Here is a 25,695-nt window from a genome sequence, read left to right as displayed (position 1 = left end):
AGCAGAACCAATGAGAATTTGGATGGTTAATAACAGCATTCAGATTTTTAAATCTTTCACACCAGTCAGCAACAATATTCATATAATATGAAGCCATCTAGATGGAAGTGACATCAAATCTCAACTTACAACGCTAATACATTGAAAAAAAATATATTAAAAATTTGGAATGATGAAATTTTTTTTTAAAAGAAACTATTCGTTATTTTTCACATTTTTGTGACCAAACTGCACAAAATCTGTGAAGACCACACTCTACTTTGACAACGCTGGTGTGAAATGACAGAATTTCATTACTCCATTTTGACAGCGCTGGTGTGAAATGAAGTTCCATTACTCCATTTTGACAGTACTGCACATTTTGACAGCACTGGCGTGAAATGAAGTTTCATTACTCCATTTTGACAGCACTGGCGTGAAATGAAGTTCCATTACTTCATTTTGACAGCACTGGCGTGAAATGAAGTTCCATTACTCCATTTTAACAGCACTGGCGTGAAATAAAGTTCCATTACTCCATTTTGACAGCACTGGAGTTGTCCCCAGTGTCCAGTTGACCGTGGCTGGCCACCATGTCCTTGACCAGAGCTTCCACATCTTTCTCCAGGTTCACGTCACCATCCCTGCGCACCTGGCTAGACACACCATCCCTGCGCACCTGGCTAGACGCACCAGGTGAGAGCGCCACCTGGTCCTCTGTTGCCTCCTCACCTGTACCATGCCCGCCCAGGGCACTGCCCTCACATTCTGTGTTGCCCTCAGCATCTGTTGGTTGGGTCTCGTCTGGGCACTGTGAGCTGGTTTCTGGGGGAGGGGGGGAGCTGCCACAGGTTGAAAAAAAAAATTATATGTAATCACAGATTCTTTAAATTGTCTTGAAAGGCATAATTGTACAACTAAAATGAGCTAGAATTGTTTAAACAAATATTTTGTACCAAAATGTAAAAAAAATTGCTTTTAAAAATCTGATATAGCTTTATGCAGGCAATATTTTAAAATATATAATTGTAATAAATAATCTATTTATTATTTGATATAAAACTCGCACTTTAAAAAACAGTAATGTATATGAACATAAAATGCAAATTTGATACAATGAAATAATAAATATAATATTCCAAATATTATCTCATCATAAGTTGTTAATGTATGAAATGAATTTTAATAAGCGTAAAAAGTAAACAAAGCCAAAGGGAAGCAACTGCCACCAAAATATCCTCGTAAACTTTCTTCTCACTAGCCAACACCAACAAAATGTCCTAGTCTAGCTTGATTGAACATGTTAAGTTAAATTTTTTAGTTTACAACATTTTATTAAATTTTTCTATAAATTATTTATTCAAATTAACTCTATGAATGCAAATAATGAGGTGTAATTCAAGATTAAAGAAAGTTTAATGTGCAGGTTCAAATAAGCTGGCCAATACATCAAGCAACTGTCTAGTCTACCAACTATTAGAGTCCCATTATGTATGAATAGCTATTTACTGAGCTTAAGAAAAAAAAGATTTTAAGCAAAAGTGTTTGGCTGATGACTAAATAAGAGAAAAATAAGAAGCGTCAAACAGAAGAAATAATGTCAGCAAACTTGAGTTGTTACACTACATTTGTAAGATAAAACATCCAGTCAAGCATACATGGATGTAAGCAGAAGCTGGTACCTCATGCCTTATACAGGAAGTCTTCACTGGGCTTTGGTAAACTGACTCGGCTACATGATGAAATAAATACTCACACATTACAGTGGTGGTGGTGGGGTTTCAAGAGATAAATACATTCAGTTACACATCTCACACTAACATTTGAAACTACATTAAGGTACAACTAATATTTCTCTCTGATTTGTAGCACCATACTGTTTTTTGAAGAGATTTTTAATCAATAGAGTAAACATTTTAGTCCCAGAGGTAATATGTACTGACTTGGATGATCAAAACTTCATTTAGGTGCAAGTAAAAAAGGCTTTCTATAGGAGATGATTTATCCTTCAGCTAAAGTTGGGACAAAGGTTATAGACATTTAACGACGCTGTGTCCGATAAAATTTTCTCTATTTAATTCGTTGTTTTTCAGAATCCAAGTTTTTAATCGTAAATCTAGGTCATGATAATGCTAGAGTTGCGATTTTTTGTTGTGTTTACTTCATGTTGTTTTCTTGTTAGGTTGATTTAGTATTTTATAAAACAGCATTTTTTTAACACTGCGGAAAGCCGTTAAGCAAACCGTATCTTAAAATTTACGTAGCCGCATTATAAAATTAACTGAAGTTAAAGTATTCATGCTAAGACTAATCTGATCCAGACATGACTTTTTTTTATACCAAACTTTAAATCTTTGATGGTAAACTACCAACATTGAAACATCTCATTCCAAAACACAGTATGGAAAATCACAATGGTAAACCAGTAGGACCAGAGGCAATCAAACACTATTAATAAGAAACACTGATATCACTAACTAAACGGGAAGCTCTCAAAGACTATCAAAGTACAACACTGAAGTTACACAATATCAAACACTGAAGTTATACAAGATCAAACACTGATGTTATACAACAATAAACACTGATGTTATACAACATCAAATACTGATGTTATACAATATCAAATACTGAAGTTATACAATATCAAATACTGATGTTATACAGCATCAAATACTGATGTTATACAACATCAAATACTGTTGACATCAAACACTGATGACATCAAACAATGATGCTACACAGCATCAAACACTGATGTAACTACTGATGTTACGAATGACAACACTTTACACTTATCAAACAATAAATCAAAAACTTTCTTCTTAAAACTTCAAGGGTGCATTTAACAATTTAAGTGAACGATGGTTCCATGACAAAGTAAAAAAAATTCATGGGATGATTTGTTGACAACAATACGAAATAAAGAAAAAAATACTGACATAAGATATGACAGTGAATCTCCACAAGAAACATCAGAAAAAAAATACTGACATAACAATGAGAGACCTGACAGGTAATCTGGACAAGAAACACGAGTACCACTGTTACCTACCCTTACTACCTGAATGAGCTGATACAGCTCTCTGTGTGAGCATGCAGGATTAAAGCAAACATTTGATGCCAGTTTGTGACAGGAGTTAACCCTTTTTATTTCAGTCAATATGTACACACTGCAGGTACATTGTTTTACTGGACATTCTAGCTCTCATCATTTACACAACTTTCAGCTCCTTGTGTTAGGGTGCGGGTTATGTTTTTTTTTTTAATCTTATACAATAGTTGTATGATTGTTAAATAATTTAAACATTGGACTGCATTTAAAGTTGAGATGATGCATGTAAAAAGTTATGACATAAAACAAATGTTTGTGAAATGGGTTTTAAAGCAAAAGCAATTAGTTCCCTTACAAGCTACAAGGCTCAGTTAGTTCCCCTTGTGAAATCCATTAGCATCCATGCAAGCATCAAACTCATGCTGATATTGTCTTAAGATAGCACCTGCAGTCTTAGACTCAATAGCGTCAAGATTTTAAGGAAAAAAGTTCCCTTGTTCGAATCTTTAGTCAGGAACTAGAGCATATCTTACCTGTCAGGTGCCTCACCCGATGGCTGAGCACTTCCTTCTTTACCGTCCAGAGATCGACGTTGGTAATGGGACCTTAACAAAAGAAAACATGAGACCAGATGTAATGGGACCTTGTTGGATTAAAGAGAAGATTAATGGGACCTTAACAAAAGAAAACATGAGACCAGATGTAATAGGACCTTGTTGGATTAAAGAGAAGATTAATGGGACCTTAACAAAAGAAAACATGAGACCAGATGTAATAGGACCTTGTTGGATTAAAGAGAAGATGGTAATGGGACTTTGACAAAAGAAAACATGAGACCAAATGTAATGGGACCTTGTTGGATTAAAGAGAAGATTAATGGGACTTTGACAAAAGAAAACATGAGACCAAATGTAATGGGACCCACATACCTAAACCTTTGCTGGATGATGACAGACTGGTTCCTTCCTTTCTTCAACCTCTCAGATTCCCTCCGTGTGGTTGCTCCACTATCCCCCCGCTTCTTGCGCTTGGCGTAGTAGCTTCTAAACTGGTTTTGGATGAGGACTGCAGCATGGCTCATTTTCTTGTAGTAGGCATACTGTTTAACATATTAGCATTAGACTAGGTCATGTTTGTAGTAGGCATACTGTTAAACATACTGGCATTAGACTAGGTCAAGTTTGTAGTGGGTGTTACATTATACTTGCATTAGACTAGGTCATGTTTGTAGTAGGTGTTGCATTATACTTGCATTAGGATAGGTTATGTTTGTAGTAGGTGTTGCATTATACTTGCATTAGGATAGGTTATGTTGGTAGTAGGTGTTACATTATACTTGCATTAGACTAGGTTATGTTTGTAGTAGGTGTTACATTATACTTGCATTAGACTAGGTTATGTTTGTAGTAGGTGTTACTTTATTCTTGCAGGAGACAAGAGCAGAACATTTTTTAGTCTTACAAAAATTCTAATTGTGCGAGGCTTTATATTCCTCATACTGAACACCCTATCCTAATATATAAAAGTCCATGTGCGCACTTCTCTCTCTCTGTCTCTCTCTCTCCGCAAAATATTTTCGCAGGGTATCACATCAGAATCTATAACGATATATGGAGAACTTGATACGGACTTTTGTTGAAAATAATATGGTAGATGTTTTAAAGGTATAACCAACATTTTTTTTAAAGAAGAAAAATAAAAAATAAAGGCATATTCGAATGTAGAAAAACAGTTTTAATTATGCAACAGGAAAAGTGTTTATAGTTGTGAAAAAGAACCCATGAAACAATGACGTCACTAATGTTTATACATTAACTAATGACGTCATCTGCCGAGTTTAGAATAAAAAGAAATAAACTATTTCATTCAAATTTGATTTAGATCTACGTACGCTATGAAATGTATACAATACAATTTTTCCGACCTAAACTTATAAAATTTATTTTACCTATTTAGATTCTAGATCTAGACCTAAATCTACGCAAAAACTAGACCTATACGCTAAGTCGCTACGATCTAGATTGAGACTATCTACTCTAGAATCTATTCCAAAAATAAATTTGATTTAGAGCTAGATCTATAGATCTACTCATCAAGATGTACGATATGAAATATATACAATTTTATCGGTCAAACTAATACAAATTACTTAAAAAACAACATAATGACCATTGAATAGCCAGATTTTTAACGCAAACATTTAAGTCACTTAATCAGTGTGTGCCTTTGTTATGTTAAATGTGTCGGATTTAGTTATTTCTTTGCTTTGTCACTAATATCGTTCAGCGTGTAGTAGAGCACATTGCGTTTTGACCAATAACTATTTCATAAATAATTGTTCTCAAACAAATACAACATTTTAAAATATATAGGCCTATAATTCACGTGAAACGGGTACCGATGGCTAGTATAATAATAGTCTACTTTGCCTAACTGTAACATTATTAGTGTTTAGTTAGCTTATTTTAAGGAAGTAAGATAAAGCCATAATTATACATTAATATCAATTACTCATACTGTATGGAACAAATAAAAAATGTATTCAAATTGATGCTTTCTCACCAAACAATAACGTTTTCACTATATTCAAGTAGAACCTGAAGTTGTCAAGTGCTATGTTGAGTTACAGTTTTAAATAGAACCTGATGTTGTGCTATGTTGAGTTACTCACGGTTTTAAGTAGAACCTGATGTTGTGCTATGTTGAGTTACTGACAGTTTTAAGTAGAACCTGATGTTGTGCTATGTTGAGTTACTGACAGTTTTAAGTAGAACCTGATGTTGTGCTATGTTGAGTTACTCACAGTTTTAAGTAGAACCTGATGTTGTGCTATGTTGAGTTACTCACAGTTTTAAGTAGAACCTGATGTTGTGCTATGTTGAGTTACTCACAGTTTTAAGTAGAACCTGATGTTGTGCTATGTTGAGTTACTCACAGTTTTAAGTAGAACCTGATGTTGTGCTATGTTGAGTTACTCACCGTTTTATATCTTCTGTAGTAGCTCTGGATCAAGATGGCAGCCTCAATCTCCTTCTGATGCTGTAGTTGTTGCTGCTGTTGCTGCTGCTTGTCTCTGTAATGTCTGTAAGCGTTCTGGATCACTTTGGCTGCTTCATACAGCTTTCTCTGCTCTTGGTCTGTTCACAGGAGTTGTACACACATTTAAACAGGCATCTACTAGCATTGCTTGTGGTATCCACACATCCAACACACACATTTCAACAGGCATCTACTAGCACTGCTTGTGGTAGCCACACTTCACACACACACATTTAAACAGTCATCTACTAGCACTGCTTGTGGTAGCCACACAACCCACACACACATTTCAACAGTCATCTACTAGCACTGCTTGTGGTATCCACACTTACCACACACACACATTTAAACAGTCAGCTACTAGCACTGCTTGTGGTAGCCACACAACCCACACACACATTTAAACAGGCACCTACTAGCACTGCTTGTGGAAGCCACACAACCCACACACACAGGCATCTACTAGCACTGCTTGTGGTAGCCACACTTACCACACACACATTTCAACAGCCATCTACTAGCACTGCTTGTGGTAGCCACACAACCCACACACACATTTCAACAGGCATCTACTAGCCTTTTGGTAGCCACACTTCCCACACACACATTTAAACAGTCAGCTAGTAGCACTGCTTGTGGTAGCCACACTTCCCACACACACATTTAAACTGTCATCCACTAGCACTGCTTGTGGTATCCACACTTACTACACACACATTTAAACAGTCATCTAGTAGCACTGCTTGTGATAGCCACACAACCCACATACATATTTTGAACTGCCACCTATTAGCATTCAAAGTTAGTAAAGAATGAGGACAAAATATAGCAGAATAAAACAGTAAAATTGAGCTAAAACCAAACTGTTTTAGTATCAATTGTTTGACACTACATTAATACCAGAGGGTAGTCTACTCCACCTACAACTATGCAGGGTCTGTATTGATCCACCATCATTAGCATACAGAAAGCTGTTTGAACATACCAGAGAGAGTGATTCATCCACCATCATTAGCATACAGAAAGCTGTTTGAACCTACCAGAGAGAGTGAGCTGGGAAAAGTCCTTCTCCATGTACGTGGTGGGAGCATTGAAGTATTCCGTGAACTCTGCCGTGGTGGGAGGTGGGGAGTCCAGGGTGAAACTGTACGGGCTGTACGGGCTGGGCAGGCAGGTCGAGTCTGGGCTTAGGCTGGATGCTGGGGTACCAAACTCTGGGTACCTGCACACAAGCAACACAGTATTTAACATGACATCAGGTGTAGCACACACTTGCCAATACAGGTGTACCAAACTCTGGGTACCTGCACACAAGCAACACAGTATTTAACATTACATCAGGTGTAGCATACACCTGCCTATACAGGTGTGACACCTGCCAATACAGGTGTACCAAACTCTGGATACCTGCACACAATCAATACAGAATTTAACATTATATCAGGTGTAACACACACCTGCCAATACAGGTGTGACACCTGCCAATACAGGGGTACCAAACTCTGGGTACCTGCACACAAGCAACACAGTATTTAACATGACAGCAGGTGTAGCACACACCTGACAATACAGGTGTACCAAACTCTGGGTACCTGCACACAAGCAACACAGTATTTAACATTACATCAGGAGTAAGTTACCTGCCAATACAGGTGTCACACCTACCAATACAGGTGTAATAAACATCTGCAACTACAGGTATAACAGACACCAGCCAATACAGGTGTTCCGAATTGCTGACAGAACAACAGTACAATTGAATGCTAACACCCTGAAAACAATTATTACAACAAAACACCCTGAAAACAATTATTACAATAATTGTCTATATGGGTGTACAATCTAATGCTAACACCCTGAAAAAAATGATTACAATACCTGTCTATACAAGTGTACAATTAAATGCTAACATCCTGTAAAGAGTTATTACAATACCTGCCTATACAGGTGTGCAATCTACTGCTAACCCCATGTAACGAGTGCTTACAATACCTGTACTCCTCAAAGGCCAGACTGTCAGTCATGGGTGTTGATATCCCTGAATCATCCCCAAAAGATGATGGCCTGGGTGAGCCTTGTGAGGGGAGAGAACTGTGAGACTCACTTCTGCCCCTGCCACTAGAACAGTCATCCACATCATCTCCCTTGGGTGGGGAAAGCTTGATCCTCTCAGGGATGGCAGCAATAATCTGGTTGGCTAGTGTCACCATTTGATGCTTGGATCCATCTGGTGATACACTTTAACTTAAATACTGCATTCACATTTATTTCAAGTAAACAAGTCTACCATTTGATGCTTGGACGCTTACACAAACAAGTTAAATGCTGCATTCACATTTATTTCAAGTAAACAAGTCTACCATTTGATGCTTGGACCCATCTGGTCACACAAACAAGTTTAATGCTGCATTCACATTTATTTCAAGTAAACAAGTCTACCATTTGATGCTTGGACCCATCTGGTCACACAAACAAGTTTAATGCTGCATTCACATTTATTTCAAGTAAACAAGTCTACCATTTGATGCTTGGACCCATCTGGTCACACAAACAAGTTAAATGCTGCATTCACATTTATTTCAAGTAAACAAGTCTACCATTTGATAATTTTACTTTAATCAATAAGCATATTATGCGTGTGCAAGGTTGGTAACCTTTAAGGCTGCTACCCCCTTCCCCCCCCCCCCCCCCCCCCCCATCACATTCTACCTTTTAAGACTCAAAAGCTGTGTTGGGTTCAATTTTTTGCCAACCATAGATGGGTACCTAACTCACATTAGGGAAAATAAAGGAGGTTGGGCATAGTGCTGACCACACTATCTCTTCATATGCTGAGGTCACAGAAACAAGTGAACTCTACTTCACTTGTCCTATAGACGGTCAGGTTTGAAAGGGAACTTTAATAGATGAGTAAAACTAACTTACCTTTATTGGCCTCCACTTCATCATCTGAAGAAAGTCTTTCAACATCTATAATTGGGCTTCCACCTCTTACAGACACCACCTCATCTGCATAAACAGGTAAATATATGTAGATTCATTCATAAGACATGTATTCAATCCACCATAAACAGGTAAATATTTGTAGATTCATTCATAAGACATGTATTCAATCCATCATAAACAGGTAAATATTTGTAGAGTCATTCATAAGACATGTATTAAATCCACCATAAACAGGTAAATATTTGTAGATTCATTCATAAGACATGTATTAAATCCACCATAAACAGGTAAATATTTGTAGATTCATTCATAAGACATGTATTAAATCCACCATAAACAGGTAAATATTTGTAGATTCATTCATAAGACATGTATTAAATCCACCATAAACAGGTAAATATTTGTAGATTCATTCATAAGACATGTATTAAATCCACCATAAACAGGTAAATATTTGTAGATTCATTCATAAGACATGTATTAAATCCACCATAAACAGGTAAATATTTGTAGATTCATTCATAAGACATGTATTAAATCCATCATAAACAGGTAAATATTTGTAGATTCATTCATAAGACATGTATTCAATCCACCATAAACAGGTAAATATTTGTAGATTCATTCATAAGACATATATTCAATCCATCATAAACAGGTAAGTATTTGTAGATTCATTCATAAGACATGTATTAAATCCACCATAAACAGGTAAATATTTGTAGATTCATTCATAAGACATGTATTAAATCCATCATAAACAGGTAAATATTTGTAGATTCATTCATAAGACATGTATTAAATCCATCATAAACAGGTAAATATTTGTAGATTCATTCATAAGACATGTATTCAATCCATCATAAACAGGTAAATATTTGTAGATTCATTCATAAGACATGTATTAAATCCAGCATAAACAGGTAAATATTTGTAGATTCATTCATAAGACATGTATTCAATCCATCATAAACAGGTAAATATTTGTAGATTCATTCATAAGACATGTATTAAATCCAGCATAAACAGGTAAATATTTGTAGATTCATTCATAAGACATGTATTCAATCCATCATAAACAGGTAAATATTTGTAGATTCATTCATAAGACATGTATTAAATCCAGCATAAACAGGTAAATATTTGTAGATTCATTCATAAGACATGTATTCAATCCATCATAAACAGGTAAATATTTGTAGATTCATTCATAAGACATGTATTAAATCCAGCATAAACAGGTAAATATTTGTAGATTCATTCATAAGACATGTATTCAATCCATCATAAACAGGTAAATATTTGTAGATTCATTCATAAGACATGTATTAAATCCAGCATAAACAGGTAAATATTTGTAGATTCATTCATAAGACATGTATTAAATCCACCATAAACAGGTAAATATTTGTAGATTCATTCATAAGACATGTATTAAATCCAGCATAAACAGGTAAATATTTGTAGATTCATTCATAAGACATGTATTAAATCCACCATAAACAGGTAAATATTTGTAGATTCATTCATAAGACATGTATTCAATCCATCATAAACAGGTAAATATTTGTAGATTCATTCATAAGACATGTATTAAATCCAGCATAAACAGGTAAATATTTGTAGATTCATTCATAAGACATGTATTAAATCCACCATAAACAGGTAAATATTTGTAGATTCATTCATAAGACATGTATTCAATCCATCATAAACAGGTAAATATTTGTAGATTCATTCATAAGACATGTATTAAATCCATCATAAACAGGTAAATATTTGTAGATTCATTCATAAGACATGTATTCAATCCATCATAAACAGGTAAATATTTGTAGATTCATTCATAAGACATGTATTAAATCCATCATAAACAGGTAAATATTTGTAGATTCATTCATAAGACATGTATTAAATCCACCATAAACAGGTAAATATTTGTAGATTCATTCATAAGACATGTATTCAATCCACCATAAACAGGTAAATATTTGTAGATTCATTCATAAGACATATATTCAATCCATCATAAACAGGTAAGTATTTGTAGATTCATTCATAAGACATGTATTAAATCCACCATAAACAGGTAAATATTTGTAGATTCATTCATAAGACATGTATTCAATCCATCATAAACAGGTAAATATTTGTAGATTCATTCATAAGACATGTATTCAATCCATCATAAACAGGTAAATATTTGTAGATTCATTCATAAGACATGTATTAAATCCACCATAAACAGGTAAATATTTGTAGATTCATTCATAAGACATGTATTCAATCCACCATAAACAGGTAAATATTTGTAGATTCATTCATAAGACATATATTCAATCCATCATAAACAGGTAAGTATTTGTAGATTCATTCATAAGACATGTATTAAATCCACCATAAACAGGTAAATATTTGTAGATTCATTCATAAGACATGTATTAAATCCATCATAAACAGGTAAATATTTGTAGATTCATTCATAAGACATGTATTCAATTCACCATAAATAGGGTAAATATTTGTAGATTCATTCATAAGACATGTATTAAATCCACCATAAATAGGGTAAATATTTGTAGATTCATTCATAAGACATGTATTAAATCCACCATAAACAGGTAAATATTTGTAGATTCATTCATAAGACATGTATTAAATCCATCATAAACAGGTAAATATTTGTAGATTCATTCATAAGACATGTATTAAATCCACCATAAACAGGTAAATATTGGTAGATTCATTCATAAGACATGTATTAAATCCACCATAAACAGGTAAATATTTGTAGATTCATTCATAAGACATGTATTAAATCCACCATAAACAGGTAAATATTTGTAGATTCATTCATAAGACATGTATTAAATCCACCATAAATAGGGTAAATATTTGTAGATTCATTCATAAGACATGTATTAAATCCACCATAAACAGGTAAATATTTGTAGATTCATTCATAAGACATGTATTAAATCCACCATAAACAGGTAAATATTTGTAGATTCATTCATAAGACATGTATTAAATCCACCATAAATAGGGTAAATATTTGTAGATTCATTCATAAGACATGTATTAAATCCACCATAAACAGGTAAATATTTGTAGATTCATTCATAAGACATGTATTAAATCCACCATAAATAGGGTAAATATTTGTAGATTCATTCATAAGACATGTATTAAATCCACCATAAACAGGTAAATATTTGTAGATTCATTCATAAGACATGTATTAAATCTACCATAAATTGTGTTAGACACTGATCCCAAATAAACAGATCTAACAAGTCCACATCTTAAACTTAACAATGTCTACAGCAAGTTTCAGAAAAACATAATTAATATTAAACAAACTGTTAGAGCAAACTACTTTGTAAACCAGAGGCATTCATAAGGTTATCATTTGAGTTACAAAGTAACCAGTAATTTAATGTGTATAATTTGATTAAAGATGTAAAAAATGTATTCTACAAATACAAATTGGTGAGACAACAAATAGGGGTAGTAGCAATTTTTTAAAATCATCACTCAAAAAAAAACACTTGCTCAACTACTGACCTGTGTCCATTTTGGACATGGAAGGTTCTCCTGTGTATCCAGTCGGCTCATCAATTTCATCCTCCAACAAGAGCCGGGGAGCAGGAGGGGCCACAAAGGCCATGTCGGGGCTAACTGGCAGCTGCGGCTCCGAGGTGGTCTCCCTTACAGGCAGGCCCATTGGCGAGCCCACAGAGGGGAGGGTGGCTTGGTCAATGTCTTGACCACTGGGGAGGATGTCAATAGAGTTTCTCTTGCTCAGGGTTCTGGTCTGTTGGCTGATCACCTGAAGTTAAGGAAGGCATTGTTTAACCTGGTTAAGGAAGGCATTGTTTAACCTGAAGTTAAGGAAGGCATTGTTTAACCTGGTTAAGGAAGGCATTGTTTAACCTCAAGTTAAGGAAGGCATTGTTTAACCTGAAGTTAAGGAAGGCATTGTTTAACCTGAAGTTAAGGAAGGCATTGTTTAACCTGAAGTTAAGGAAGGCATTGTTTAACCTGAAGTTAAGGAAGGCATTGTTTAACCTGAAGTTAAGGAAGGCATTGTTTAACCTGAAGTTAAGGAAGGCATTGTTTAACCTGAAGTTAAGGAAGGCATTGTTTAACCTGAAGTTAAGGAAGGCATTGTTTAACCTGAAGTTAAGGAAGGCATTGTTTAACCTGAAGTTAAGGAAGGCATTGATTAGCCGGCAGGTAACAGAAATTTATTATATGACAAATATTTTGTAACATTACGAGCTTGAAAATTCTGCAACTAAACATATTTTCCTGCTATAGCAGGTAAGCTACCCATAGACTCACCTGCTCACTATATCTACGAATCAGTTTTGGGCCTGGCCTGCCAGGCTTTGGGAAAGATGGTGGAGGAACATTCAACTCATCTTTAGACTCGGATTCATTTTTCCTCCTCTCACTGCTGGGCCGCCCCCCAACAGATGAACAGCTGACATCCATGTTTTGACTTGTTGAGTTGTGAAAATCTGGCTGCTCTTGACAAGCTTGGTCTTTCTTTGCTCGTTCAAGCTGCTCCACCTAGAATTAACATTTAGCTCTTTAACTCTGACTAAAAATCAATTACATGAGCTTCTATAACAAGAGTTCTGTTAGAAAAATGCTGTATCTAGATGTACTTATTTTAAGTTGTATTAGACTAAATAAAATGAGGCAACAGATATTGAAGGTGCGGTACCTGATTAGCCAGATTGTAATGTCCCTTTTGTCTAGCTAAAGTTAAGGGCAGGAGGCCATCTTTGTTGCACATTTTTAAAGGTGATGCATTCCAGTGGTACAAGGTGAGAGCAGCATCAATCTTGCCTAAAGCACACGCCCACATCTGATGGGGAGAATATAGCTTTGTTATCAAGGTTGAACCTAAAACTTATTGTGATTACAACTAGTGTCACATCGGCCCCGCAATAAATTTCAAATTAAATTTTTAGAGTAAGCTTATAAGTACTTTAGTAAATGTACTTTCTACACAGACTTACCAGTGGTGTGCATGCGTGACTGTCTACACTCTGAGCATCTACCTCAAACTCCAACGCCACGCAGCTGTTGTCCATTCTGATAGGATGATGGTGTTAAGTATTAGAAAAAAAAATATTTAAAAAAAAAACATTCTATTAAAATATTCTGAACATAATTTTTTCTTTAACATAACAGGACAAGACAAATTGGAAGATGAAACAGGATTACCTCCAGCGGATGAGGCAGGATATCAGCTTGGCAAAACCAAGCCCAGCTGCCAAATGTAAAAGGGTGAGGTTATGCTGCCCAGCCTTAGGGTAAAGATTTGTATCTGTCCAGGACTGATTCAACAAGGACTGGACCTGCTGGACCAATGCTGCCTCCAGGCTTTCTGGATCATCTGAGATGTGATCCTGGAACACAACAAACTGTGACATCCACAACTCACAACACAACAATATGTGACATATCCACAACTCACAACACAACAAACTGTGACATCCACAACTCACAACACAAACTGTGACATCCACAACTCACAACACAACAATATGTGGCATATCCACAACTCACAACACAACAAACACTGACATATCCACAACTCACAACACAACAAACTGTGACATCCACAACACAACAAACTGTGACATATCCACAACTCACAACACAACAAACTGTGACATATCCACAACTCACAACACAACAATATGTGACATATCCACAACTCACATCAAATATGCCATCTATGACATATCCATAACTCACAACACAACAAACATACCAGTCATTGAGATAATCCTTTTACCTTTAACAAGAAAAACACTAAGAAATTTACCTGAAAAACTGACTGTGAATTTATGAAGCGTCTTCTCAACTGATCTAGTCTTTCAACCAACAACAGTCTCAGCTGATTGGCTACAACAAACACATAAAGGTGGATGTAGTTAGTTTTTAAACTTTTCATCTGCTGAATCATTTAAGCTTGAACTGTACAAGTGACTTACCATCAATAGCAAACCATTCAGGATGTGTTGTACTTGTGTCTCTACACTCCTTATCACAGAATTCAAATACTTCACAGTTGGAGATGATAACACCATTGCGTGCCACTTGTAGAGTGGCGTACCCAGGGCAGTGATCTGTCACCAAATAATTAGTTCATGGTTACAACGGTCTATCATTATCTAGACTGCACTGACCAATTGTCTCCAACAGTATCTCTAAGTACTGTCAGTTTCCCAAGATTGAACAAGCACATGAGACTTACATTGAGATTGAACAAGCACATGAAGACTTACATTAAGATTGAACAAGCTCATGAGACTTACATTGAGATTGAACAAGCACATGAAGACTTAGATTGAGATTGAACAAGTTCATGAGACTTACATTGAGATTGAACAAGCACATGAAGACTTACATTGAGATTGAACAAGCACATGAGACTTACATTGAGATTGAACAAGCACATGAAGACTTACATTGAGATTGAACAAGCACATGAAGACTTACATTGAGATTGAACAAGTTCATGAGACTTACATTGAGATTGAACAAGCACATGAAGACTTACATTGAGATTGAACAAGCACATGAAGACTTACATTGAGATTGAACAAGTTCATGAGACTTACATTGAGATTGAACAAGCACATGAAGACTTACATTGAGATTGAACAAGCACATGAGACTTACATTGAGATTGAACAAGCACATGAAGACTTACATTGAGATTGAACAAGCACATGAAGACTTACATTGAGATTGAACAAGTTCATGAGACTTACATTGAGATTGAACAAGCACATGAAGACTTACATTGAGATTGAACAAGCACATGAAGACTTACATTGAGATTGAACAAGTTCATGAGACTTACATTGAGATTGAACAAGCACATGAAGACTTACATTGAGATTGAACAAGTTCATGAGACTTACATTGAGATTGAACAAGCACATGAAGACTTAGATTGAGATTGAACAAGTTCATGAGACTTACATTGAGATTGAACAAGCACATGAAGACTTAGATTGAGATTGAACAAGTTCATGAGACTTACACTGAGATTGAACAAGCACATGAAGACTTAGATTGAGATTGAACAAGCACATGAGACTTACATTGAGATTGAACAAGTTCATGAGACTTACAATGAGATTGAACAAGTTCATGAGACTTACACTGAGATTGAACAAGTTCATGAGACTTACACTGAGATTGAACAAGTTCATGAGACTTACACTGAGATTGAACAAGTTCATGAGACTTACACTGAGATTGAACAAGTTCATGAGACTTACACTGAGATTGAACAAGCACATGAAGACTTACATTGGGTGAAGCACCTGAGCAGGCCAGGCTGGAGCAAGATGGCTGGAATGTGTTCCCCATCAAAGACACAAGAATAGTTAGCATTCTCACTAAACCAAGGCCCTGCCACTAGGATTTTCGTGTTTGTCTGATCAAAGAAATTTCAAAGGTTTATAACAAGGGACAACATGATAAAAGTAAGTGTACAAAATTGCTTCTTCTTTATCTGCCAGTAGATTGTCAATCTAATATATAAAGCTCAATTCTGTATGTAATAAGTTTGTCGTTGACATACTTCAATGGATTTAAGTGTTAGATCCTTATGGTCTAAATTTATGAGTTAAAAAATTAATATTGAAAGTTTTGGGAAATAATTTTCATTTATCAAACTGAAAGTAATAATTTTCGGCATGTTCATTAAACACAAGTTTTTAAAAAATATCATCTTTTACAAAAATTCTAATTATGTCTTTATTTAGTCCTATAGCACTTACTTCCCTTTGATAAATTAGGAAAACACAATTACTTCCCTTTATAAAACCATTACATTAGTGGAAAAGAATTTACTTTTTATTACTTTGTTTTGGTGTTGGGAAAAAAAATAATTACATAATTAGCGGGGATTGATCAAGAGCAAATGTTGTAGGTATTTTACGGATAAGCTTGGAGTATTATAATTGTTCATTAAATTGAAACAGGCGCGTTCGTTTAAGTGAGTGCAAAAGACTATGAATAAGTTGGGGTACTATAGTCGTTTATTAAGCTAAAACAGGCGATTCCGCCCCGGGCTAGACTGTGAGCACTTTGCGTTTTTGTTCGCGTTAGTGTTTTCTTTGTGTTTAGGTTGGGTTTGCGTTAGTGGTTGCGGTTTGATTTGGTTCGTTTTTTGTTCTTTCTTTTTTTGTTTTTGTGTTTTTTTCTTTGGGTTTGTATTTGTGTTTTTGGTTGGTTTTGCGTTTGGATTTGGTTTGTTTTCGTTTGCTTTTTCGGTTTTTTTTTGTGTTGTTATTGGTTGGTATTGGTGTTTGTGGTTGGGTTTGTTGTTAGGTTTTTGTTTTCGTTTGCTTTTTTGTTTGTTTTTTCTTTGTGTTTGTATTGGTGTTTGTGGTTGTGTTTGTTGTTAGGTTTTTGTTTTCGTTTGTATTTGTAATTGTGTTAGCATTATGTTTGCGTTTTGTTGTTTTGGTTGGTTGTGGTTTGGGTGGGCAATGCCGGGTTTATGATGATTACTAAACACACAGGTAATGGTCTTTAACAGAAAGGTTTTTCACAGAAGCCAGAGAAGGGCCTGGCCGGGACTGCTAGTTAATATTATATTTCTGAATAAATAAAATAGACTTGAGCATAAGTGTTATAATTCAATAGGGTATTGTGTTTTAATATGAGTCAACATTTTAAACTCTCTGACTAGTGCATAGTCATCAAAAATTTCAGCTACCCCCTAGTGTGGGCTGGACAAAGTATGAACAAATACCTTTGTGTAAGTCCAAGTATCTTTGTATAAGCCCAAATACCTTTGTATAAGCCCAAATACCTTTGTATAAGCCCAAATACCTTTGTATATGCCCAAATACCTTTATATAAGCCCAAATAGGCCTACCTTTGTATAAGCCCACATACCTTTGTATAAGCCCAAATACCTTTGTATAAGCCCAAATACCTTTGTATTAGCCCAAATACCTTTGTATAAGCCCAAATACCTTTGTATATGCCCAAATACCTTTGTATAAGCCCAAATAGGCCTACCTTTGTATAAGCCCACATACCTTTGTATAAGCCCAAATAACTTTGTATAAGCCCACATACCTTTGTATAAGCCCAAATAACTTTGTATAAGCCCACATACCTTTGTATAAGCCCACATACCTTTGTATAAGCCCACATACATTTGTATAAGCCCACATACCTTTGTATAAGCCCAGTCTGGGCTAAAGTCTTTGATCACAGAGTTGAGTTCAGGGTCACTGTCCTGATTGTTATCACAGCTGAGATGGTGGGGATCTGAGGGGCCGGCCAGCATCATGGGGGAGTAAGACTGGGGCGGGGCCCCTGGGTGGAGGGGAGACAGGGGTGCGTGAGGCTGTGGAAGTCCTTGATTGGTCAGATGGAATCCCAAAGTATTATTAACACAGGTGAACAGGGGTACATTTTCTGGGGATTGAAAAGCAATAGCAATACATTCACAGTTTTACATAAAATAAACACCTATTTGATACTTTTCATATTTTAGAAAATAATATTTCCTACAAGTTGGTAGCATGTCATTAAATGATTTTCAAATATCAATGAATTGTTTGATTTTAAACAGACATCTAGTGATGTCTTTAAGTAACTTTTGATAGTAATGGTGGCACAATGGAGGACAAGGACCAACCAACCTGCTATAGTGCTCTGGGGCAGGCCACCACTGTCCTGAACATGCCCACCTTTGGGCTCTATACTCATCTCATTGCTGATGTGTGGCTGTTCTGAGATGTCTGATGGGGTGAAGGGGGAGCACCCAAGGTCAGACACATCATCAAGGTCGTTAAGGTCAAGGAGGTCATCTAGGTTGAGATCAGCGCTGGGCAGTGATGAAAAGCTGCCATCCAGGGTATCACAGGAGTTGGGGTTGGTCATCTGGAAGGCCAGAGTTGTTTGCTAATGAGAGCCTCACTCAGGCATACGCCATTAGTGTTTTAAGGAGTTACTTATTTAAACAATGTAATTAAAATTTAAAGATAGCAGAGGTTGAAAACAGAGTATCCACAATAACAGAACGGCACAATAACTAGATAAGACATCTCCCCTACCCCACCCTATCAAATTAACTCTAAACTTAATCCCAACACTAATCCAAACTATATGTATTCAATTACAGCAATGTTAGGGTTAAGTTTAGGATAGATTGGAAATACTCTGCTCGTAATAAGAATAGTTCACACTTTACTGGTTCCACAGCTTTAATGTAAAATATCTGATTCAACCAAACAGTGTTTCTCAATTTGACAGTAACATATTCTAAAGAGGGGGAAGTTCATCTAGGGGGTAATCATCGAGGCAACTACAAAGAGGGTAATGTACAAGACACTTGATAACCACTGTTTCAAAATGTATGTTATCAGTGTATATCAATTTAACTTGTAGTAACAGCTTCATCTGCATTTAACATTAGACCTACCATTTCTTTGACTGAGGAATTCAGGACTGAAGGTCCAGGATTTAAACTAGACTCACCATATCTTTGACTGAGGAACTGAAGGTCCAGCATTTAAAAATAGACTCACCATATCTTTGACTGAGGAATTCAGGCCTGAAGGTCCAGCCATCAGGTCGGGTGAGTGGATTGAATGTGGAAGGTGAGAGTGAACTTGATGACCTTGTGAGATGGCCTGCTGAAGGGAGAATACTGTGGAAGGTTCTGATGAGCCCCTCATCAATGCGCCAGAGAAGCTGGGCTGACATTGGTTAGACAGGAAGGAGCTGCTGTAGCTGGTGGTGTTGTTGCTGTGTGAGCTTTGACCAAAGGATGTTGGGGATGAGCTTTTGTTGTCCTGCTGCTCTTCTTTCTTCATCTCACTCAAGTTGTTGTCAAACTGCTGGCTATGTACAGAGAAAATTTGATGATCTACTTTCAAGGGGAAGGAACTGGCGTTTGTTCCTGAAGATGAGAATACAGAGTAGCCCTGCTGTTGGTGGTTGAGAGATGACACTGTCATGGGAGAGGTGTAAGTAAATTTTTGAGACAGGTTTTCGTTATGGTCAGACTGTGTAAACATTGCTGTTGTCATGGCTACCGGGACATCTGTAAAAGCTGAGTCCATGTTTTCCAAGGTATGGTGGGTGAAAGATTTCTGGGGCTGCGGGGCTCCAGGTGTTGTGTGATGCTGCTGAGCGCTGGATGAGATCCTGTTGAGAACCAGACCCCCACCGGGCCCCTGACTGGCCACAAAGACAAGGGCCTGGTTGCTTGGCAGGTTCAGGGACTGGCTGCTGTTGAAGCCAGCAAACCCAGGAGGAGGCTAGATGATCAAGACAAAATACATCACAAATTAACAGTTGTAGGTTGCTGATGTTACATACAAATAATAAGTAGTTGTAAAAAGCAAAAAAAAATTAGATAAAAATAACATGAAAATTTAATTTTTCATGGATCAATATTTATAGAGATATACCTGCTCATTACTGTGAGAGACTATGGTGGCACCTTGTAAACTTAGCACAAAACCTGGGCTGTCAGAGGATGAACTGTTAGAGGGCTTGAGGTGAAGGGTCAGCACTGGGGCTTGCTGCAGCTGTTGTTGCTGCTGTTGTTGTTGTTGCTGATGATGATGGAAACCAAAGTTTTAAACTCCACTTGAAGGTACACATTATTTCAATGAGGTGACAAAAACCATAACTAGAACAGCCTATCAATTAAAAAAACCTACCAATTTTAACTGGTGCTCATCTACACATAAGGAATGGCTTTGTTCACCAACTTGCTGGTACACCAGCTGCTGCTGTTGGTGAAAAGGATTCTGGACTCCTATGTTCTGATCAGTTTGAGATTCTTGGCTACCTAAATACTGCTGAAAATAGCAATAGTATGACCAGAATGAAAATCTTGCTGAAAATTAGTTATAGATTCAAAAAGTACATTTTAGGAAACTTTGTTCCATAACAAGCAAAAAGTGGTCATTGTATAGACTTGTGGACTGCCACACACCTACAGCTGAGGATATAAAGGACTACTTTTGTTTGCATCTCTTCTTTGATTGCTAGAATTAGACTATACTATTTCTATGGTAATACTCAATGACTCTAGAAAACAGTTTTACTATGAAAATAGTTCCTAAGTTAAAAAACTTTTAAAAACCTTACATCTCTTGTGACTGCTAATGGTGAAGTTGTAGTCATGATGAGTGTGTTATCCGCTGGAGATTGGGGTATAGGGGGGATCTCTTGGTTGATGAATGGAGCAGTGGTCCCGTGGCTGGTGTAGATGGGGGTGACACTGGACAACAGCTGGGGTACAGCACAAGACAGGCTCTCTGTACCAGGTGCTTGGCTGGACGAGGCTGTACTGGCTATGACAACATCAGATCCTATGGTGAGAAACCGTGGGGTATTTGCCGAGCTTGCCACATTCTTGTTGACAAAGCCAGCTACATGTAGATTTTGTGGAATATTATGGGATGAATGAAAGTTTTGACCATGGGAGGAGGTTAGGATTGTATGGGTAGTGGGATTGACCTTCTGTATAAGGTTAGAGCCAGTTAGGGAATGGATATTTGGAATATTGCCTTGGTTAGGTTGCTGCTGCTGCTGAGAGTGAAGCAGCTGAGTTGCGAGCAAGGCTGGGTGCTGTGTGGTAACCCTGACCTGACCCCCAGCACTCTGGGTCTGCTGGGGGTGAAAGGATGTAGAGTCCAGTTTAGCACCAGGCTGGGTTTCCATGGTTACAAACTGCTTACGTGCTGGCCTTTTAACAGCAGGGGAGGAAGATACTGTGGTAGAGGAGGATGAGGAACTGGACACAACAGACGTGACAGGAGCAGGCGCCAGAGGTCGAGTTCCACGAGGCAACCCTTGAGGTACTTTATTATTCTCTTGAGCTGGCAGCAGCAAAGGAAGAATTTCTTCCAACATTTTTTCTACCTGTTCATTCCATAAAAAATATTGTTTTAGTAACAGCATTTCATTTAAGTATACTTCAGTAGTAAAAACAAGAACCAGTATAAATTCATTGGGAGGTGATATTAAGCTCAGTGATAGAACATGTAAGACATCAGCACTACCTATACATTAAATATTTGTCTAAATAACCTTTTACCTTTTGATCCTCTTCAACGTCATGCTCTGTCCCCTGAGCAACTTGTGACACTGAAAATGCACATCTGGTTTTTTATAAACAATATACTACAATAAGTGGTTTCTTGGATCAATTTTAAAGGTAAATGAATTTCAAATTAATTTATGGACCTTTCATGAGAAATGTTGAACTGGAGCTGTCATATAATGTTGGAAAACAGAAGTTAATCAAACTGACAATAAAGTCAATTACAATCAACTTTTGCTGTAATTGTCCTTAAATTGTAAGCAACATCTATTTTTTAACACTTGTTATATTCAACCTCTACAGCAAACCCTTCTGAATGAATCATAACATGCACAATGTATAGGTATAGGAAGATTCTCAATTGAGCCACTAGTCATGTCAATGGATGTGATAAAAACTTACACATGGGCCTTAGCTGATCAACCAACTCTTCTTTTGTCCAGTCCTTTTGCTGCAGTTCATAAGACAGTGAGGGTATTGGTGGCTTGGCTGATTCAGGGTATGGCACATTCAAGTAGTGAATAAGGACAATGTTGGGGTTCTTCAAAGTTAAAAAAAAAGAATATCTGTAAGTCTTTTTAAATCAATTGGTTTCTTTATTTTTAACTATTTTAAATTTTGAAAACTCTTTGATAAATGCATACTAAAGTACCTGCAAGAGCCAATAGCATCTTCTGTGAAAGGTTGGCAGTATAGCTGAGTGCACATAGGATCCATATATACACTAAAATCAGATAAACAGGTATTGTTACAAAAAAGTTTAAAAACAACTTATTTCTATGCACATCTACTCAGTTCAAGCTCAGTACAGTAATAGGCTAGATGCTTGAGGTCTCCCAGCAATGGGATCTAGTAAATCAAAGGCAGCTGGGCATAATGTTGGCAACACCATCTCTTTATACACAGCTGCCGCCAAAACTATAAACTCTGTATTTCAAGAGTCTAGTGAACCTTAAGGGATTTTTCCTTTTTTTAATTCTAGAAAGTTAAGAAAGTATAAACAAAGAGTGGATATGAGAGAGTACCTCTAGCCCTTGAACTTTGAGCTTCATATGGTCTTCTCTGATAGTGCTCCCATTCTTTCTCTTCTTCCAGCAGTATCCATCTCTCCTGTAGAACACAACTTTCCTGTTGTACAACAACATCGAACCACTGGCAGGCCTGGAAACAGAAAATTCTCTCACCTTCACAATTACAGCCATCATTTCATTAACATGGGGGAGTAGTTGCAACTTTAAGTGCAGTGAGACCTCCCATAATTAGGAAATGTAGTTCAACCAACACATTTAACTGCGATACAGGTCAGATATAAATTATTGTACTGAATATAGATCATGCCTGATGCATGCATAACAAAATCAATATTTCACAAGTGTACACTTAAAATTAAATGTACCTTATTTTCTGAGGCAACACAAGCCACTCTTTATGGCGATCAAATGCAATCAAAACAGACGCAATTTCCTAAATGAAGGATTAATGGTTTTAAAAAAACTTTAGAACAATAAAACATCCAAATAAAAAGGACACTTCCAACTTTGACGGTCCATGAAAAATCATGGTGTTTTAAGAAACATCAAACAAGGCAGCATTAAAATAAAGATAGAATATATTTAATAAAAAACAAATCCCAACTAACTTCGTTGGTATTCCATCTATGCCGCACACAGACAAATTCCTCAGCAGGGGTAATTTTCTGAAGCTGCTCTGGAAGTTTGATATTTACCATTCCTGCTATAAAAAAAACATCATTAATATGTCTTAGGGTAAACGTCAACATTAAAGTTTCATGCATTTTCATAAATCTATTTTTACCACATTAATGATCTTCACTAGATCTACATGTTGGACAAGCATCACAACAGCTACTAAAATACAGGAGAGTTACAGTGAATTTAGACATACTATCAGAGTCATCTACAGGCTCTGGGGTTCCATCACGCTGGTCCATTTTTGAGGAAGTTGATGGAGCCTCATCCAGCTCCTCCATTGTTCCTCTGCCCAGCTATTTTAGTTAATCAGCCATCGCTGATTATATATATTTTAATTTCAAGTTGAAAATCATTGTAAAAAGCTCTGTCGAAGAAAAGTAGTAGATTATAATGTCATGGACCATGGAATTCTAGATTTAGTAGTTCCTTAAAATATTCCTATGGATCATGGAAGGTTAGCTGTTGGGCTAGCTTTAAGCAAGGCATGAAGTGTTGGGATTGTTATTTGAGTTTACTTAGTTAAACTCAACTAGATCTAGATCTACTTACTTATAGTAATAGATCTAGATCTAGTCTAATACGGAAGAGTACTATTAGAGTAAGTTATTAAAAATGTTAGGCCTAGGCTATTAAGGCCAAGGCTATTCCCAGTCGGCTGTCATTTCATGCTAAATACGACTGTGAATAATATCTTAAAATAATAAAAGCATTTATTGTGACTGGGGAATGAGGTATAGATTAAGAGAGCAGTGCTATTTTTATTTTGTTGTAAAAAAGTTATTACAATTAAAGTTTAGCTTTTAGGCTCATATCAGGCATATCTGCTACAGGCTACGTAGGTCATAGATGATCAATTATGCACTCTAAATCTATACTATTCTATACACTAGAATAATAGATCTAGTAATTTTTAAATAAATAATACTAATTAAGCATCAGTTTGGTAAAGGTTAGTTGGTTGTTCACATTGCTATTGACTTATCAATTATCATTAAAAATTCACATTATCACATAGAATAAATATCAGGTGAAATAGGATGTCCTTTTTCATCAGCTAATAATTCAGTTTCCATCACACTTTTGTATTTTTTCTCTTTTTTTTTTTTTTTTTTTTTTTTTGCGGATATGCCAACAATTACGTCACAAAAAAAAGTAACAAAAGTAACCCTTCGATGAGTAACTTAACTTAAGTAACTGAAAAAATATATTGATATTAAGATTGAGAGGCATACATTAAGACTCAGTCATAGCGATAGGGCATCTGATGGATTTGAACCCACACCTTCTGGCACGTCAACCACTCCCAATGACCGCTCGACCACACGTCTTCATGCCTAATTAGGTATTTTTAACATTAAATGTATCAAAAACGGTCACGTGAATACGACTGTGAATAGCCCCAATACGGCTATTCACAGTCGACTGTGAATAGACACTTCGGGCTATTAATATTATGATTATGGTTGTGTTGTCTAGACTAGTTGGATATGGTATGTGTTCTATTCTAAGTACTAGATCTAGATTAGATCTAGATCTAAGTTGTCTGTTATATTTTTTTAATGTTGCAGTCTACTCTTGTCTTATAAAAGTCTTATTTTATTTTTAGTAAAGGTGAATGGTCCAATAGATCAGAAAAGATCAATATGATTTTTAGAGCTAACGTTAATCAAAACAGATTCTAGAACTATTTATTAGATTTATATTATAAGAATGAAAGCTACAGGTGAGAATGTAATACCACAATTAATAACAAAACCTATTTTTCAGAGGCCTAGGCCTACCTGTGTAATTCGATTATATTAGCAGGCTGAATGCGCATGTACCACCGGAAGAAAGTT

At 36.3% G+C, this 25,695-nt stretch overlaps 1 protein-coding gene across 1 annotated transcript; it reads right to left on the bottom strand.

Moving 5' to 3' along the window:
• Positions 1–483: 483 nt before the first annotated feature.
• On the bottom strand, positions 484–25,670 carry LOC131942944 (calmodulin-binding transcription activator 1-like). The gene is given in 29 exon segments (XM_059302912.1): positions 484–821; positions 3,568–3,639; positions 3,964–4,133; positions 6,014–6,171; positions 7,114–7,295; positions 8,066–8,317; positions 8,995–9,082; positions 12,587–12,851; positions 13,367–13,597; positions 13,755–13,898; positions 14,053–14,128; positions 14,261–14,445; positions 14,868–14,947; positions 15,037–15,171; positions 16,367–16,493; positions 18,252–18,496; positions 18,724–18,964; positions 19,612–20,346; positions 20,500–20,646; positions 20,755–20,895; positions 21,188–21,964; positions 22,140–22,189; positions 22,548–22,686; positions 22,798–22,869; positions 23,171–23,306; positions 23,542–23,609; positions 23,785–23,879; positions 24,051–24,221; positions 25,639–25,670. Coding segments are annotated over 28 exon segments (5,406 nt in total). The 5' UTR covers positions 24,136–24,221; positions 25,639–25,670; the 3' UTR covers positions 484–511.
• Positions 25,671–25,695: the final 25 nt, after the last annotated feature.

This window comes from Physella acuta, unplaced genomic scaffold, assembly GCF_028476545.2.
Source record: "Physella acuta isolate Inbredline_101_S28 unplaced genomic scaffold, ASM2847654v3 ptg000434l, whole genome shotgun sequence".
NCBI classification, from domain to species: Eukaryota; Metazoa; Mollusca; class Gastropoda; family Physidae; genus Physella; species Physella acuta.
This window is presented reverse-complemented; position numbering and strand designations above follow the sequence as displayed.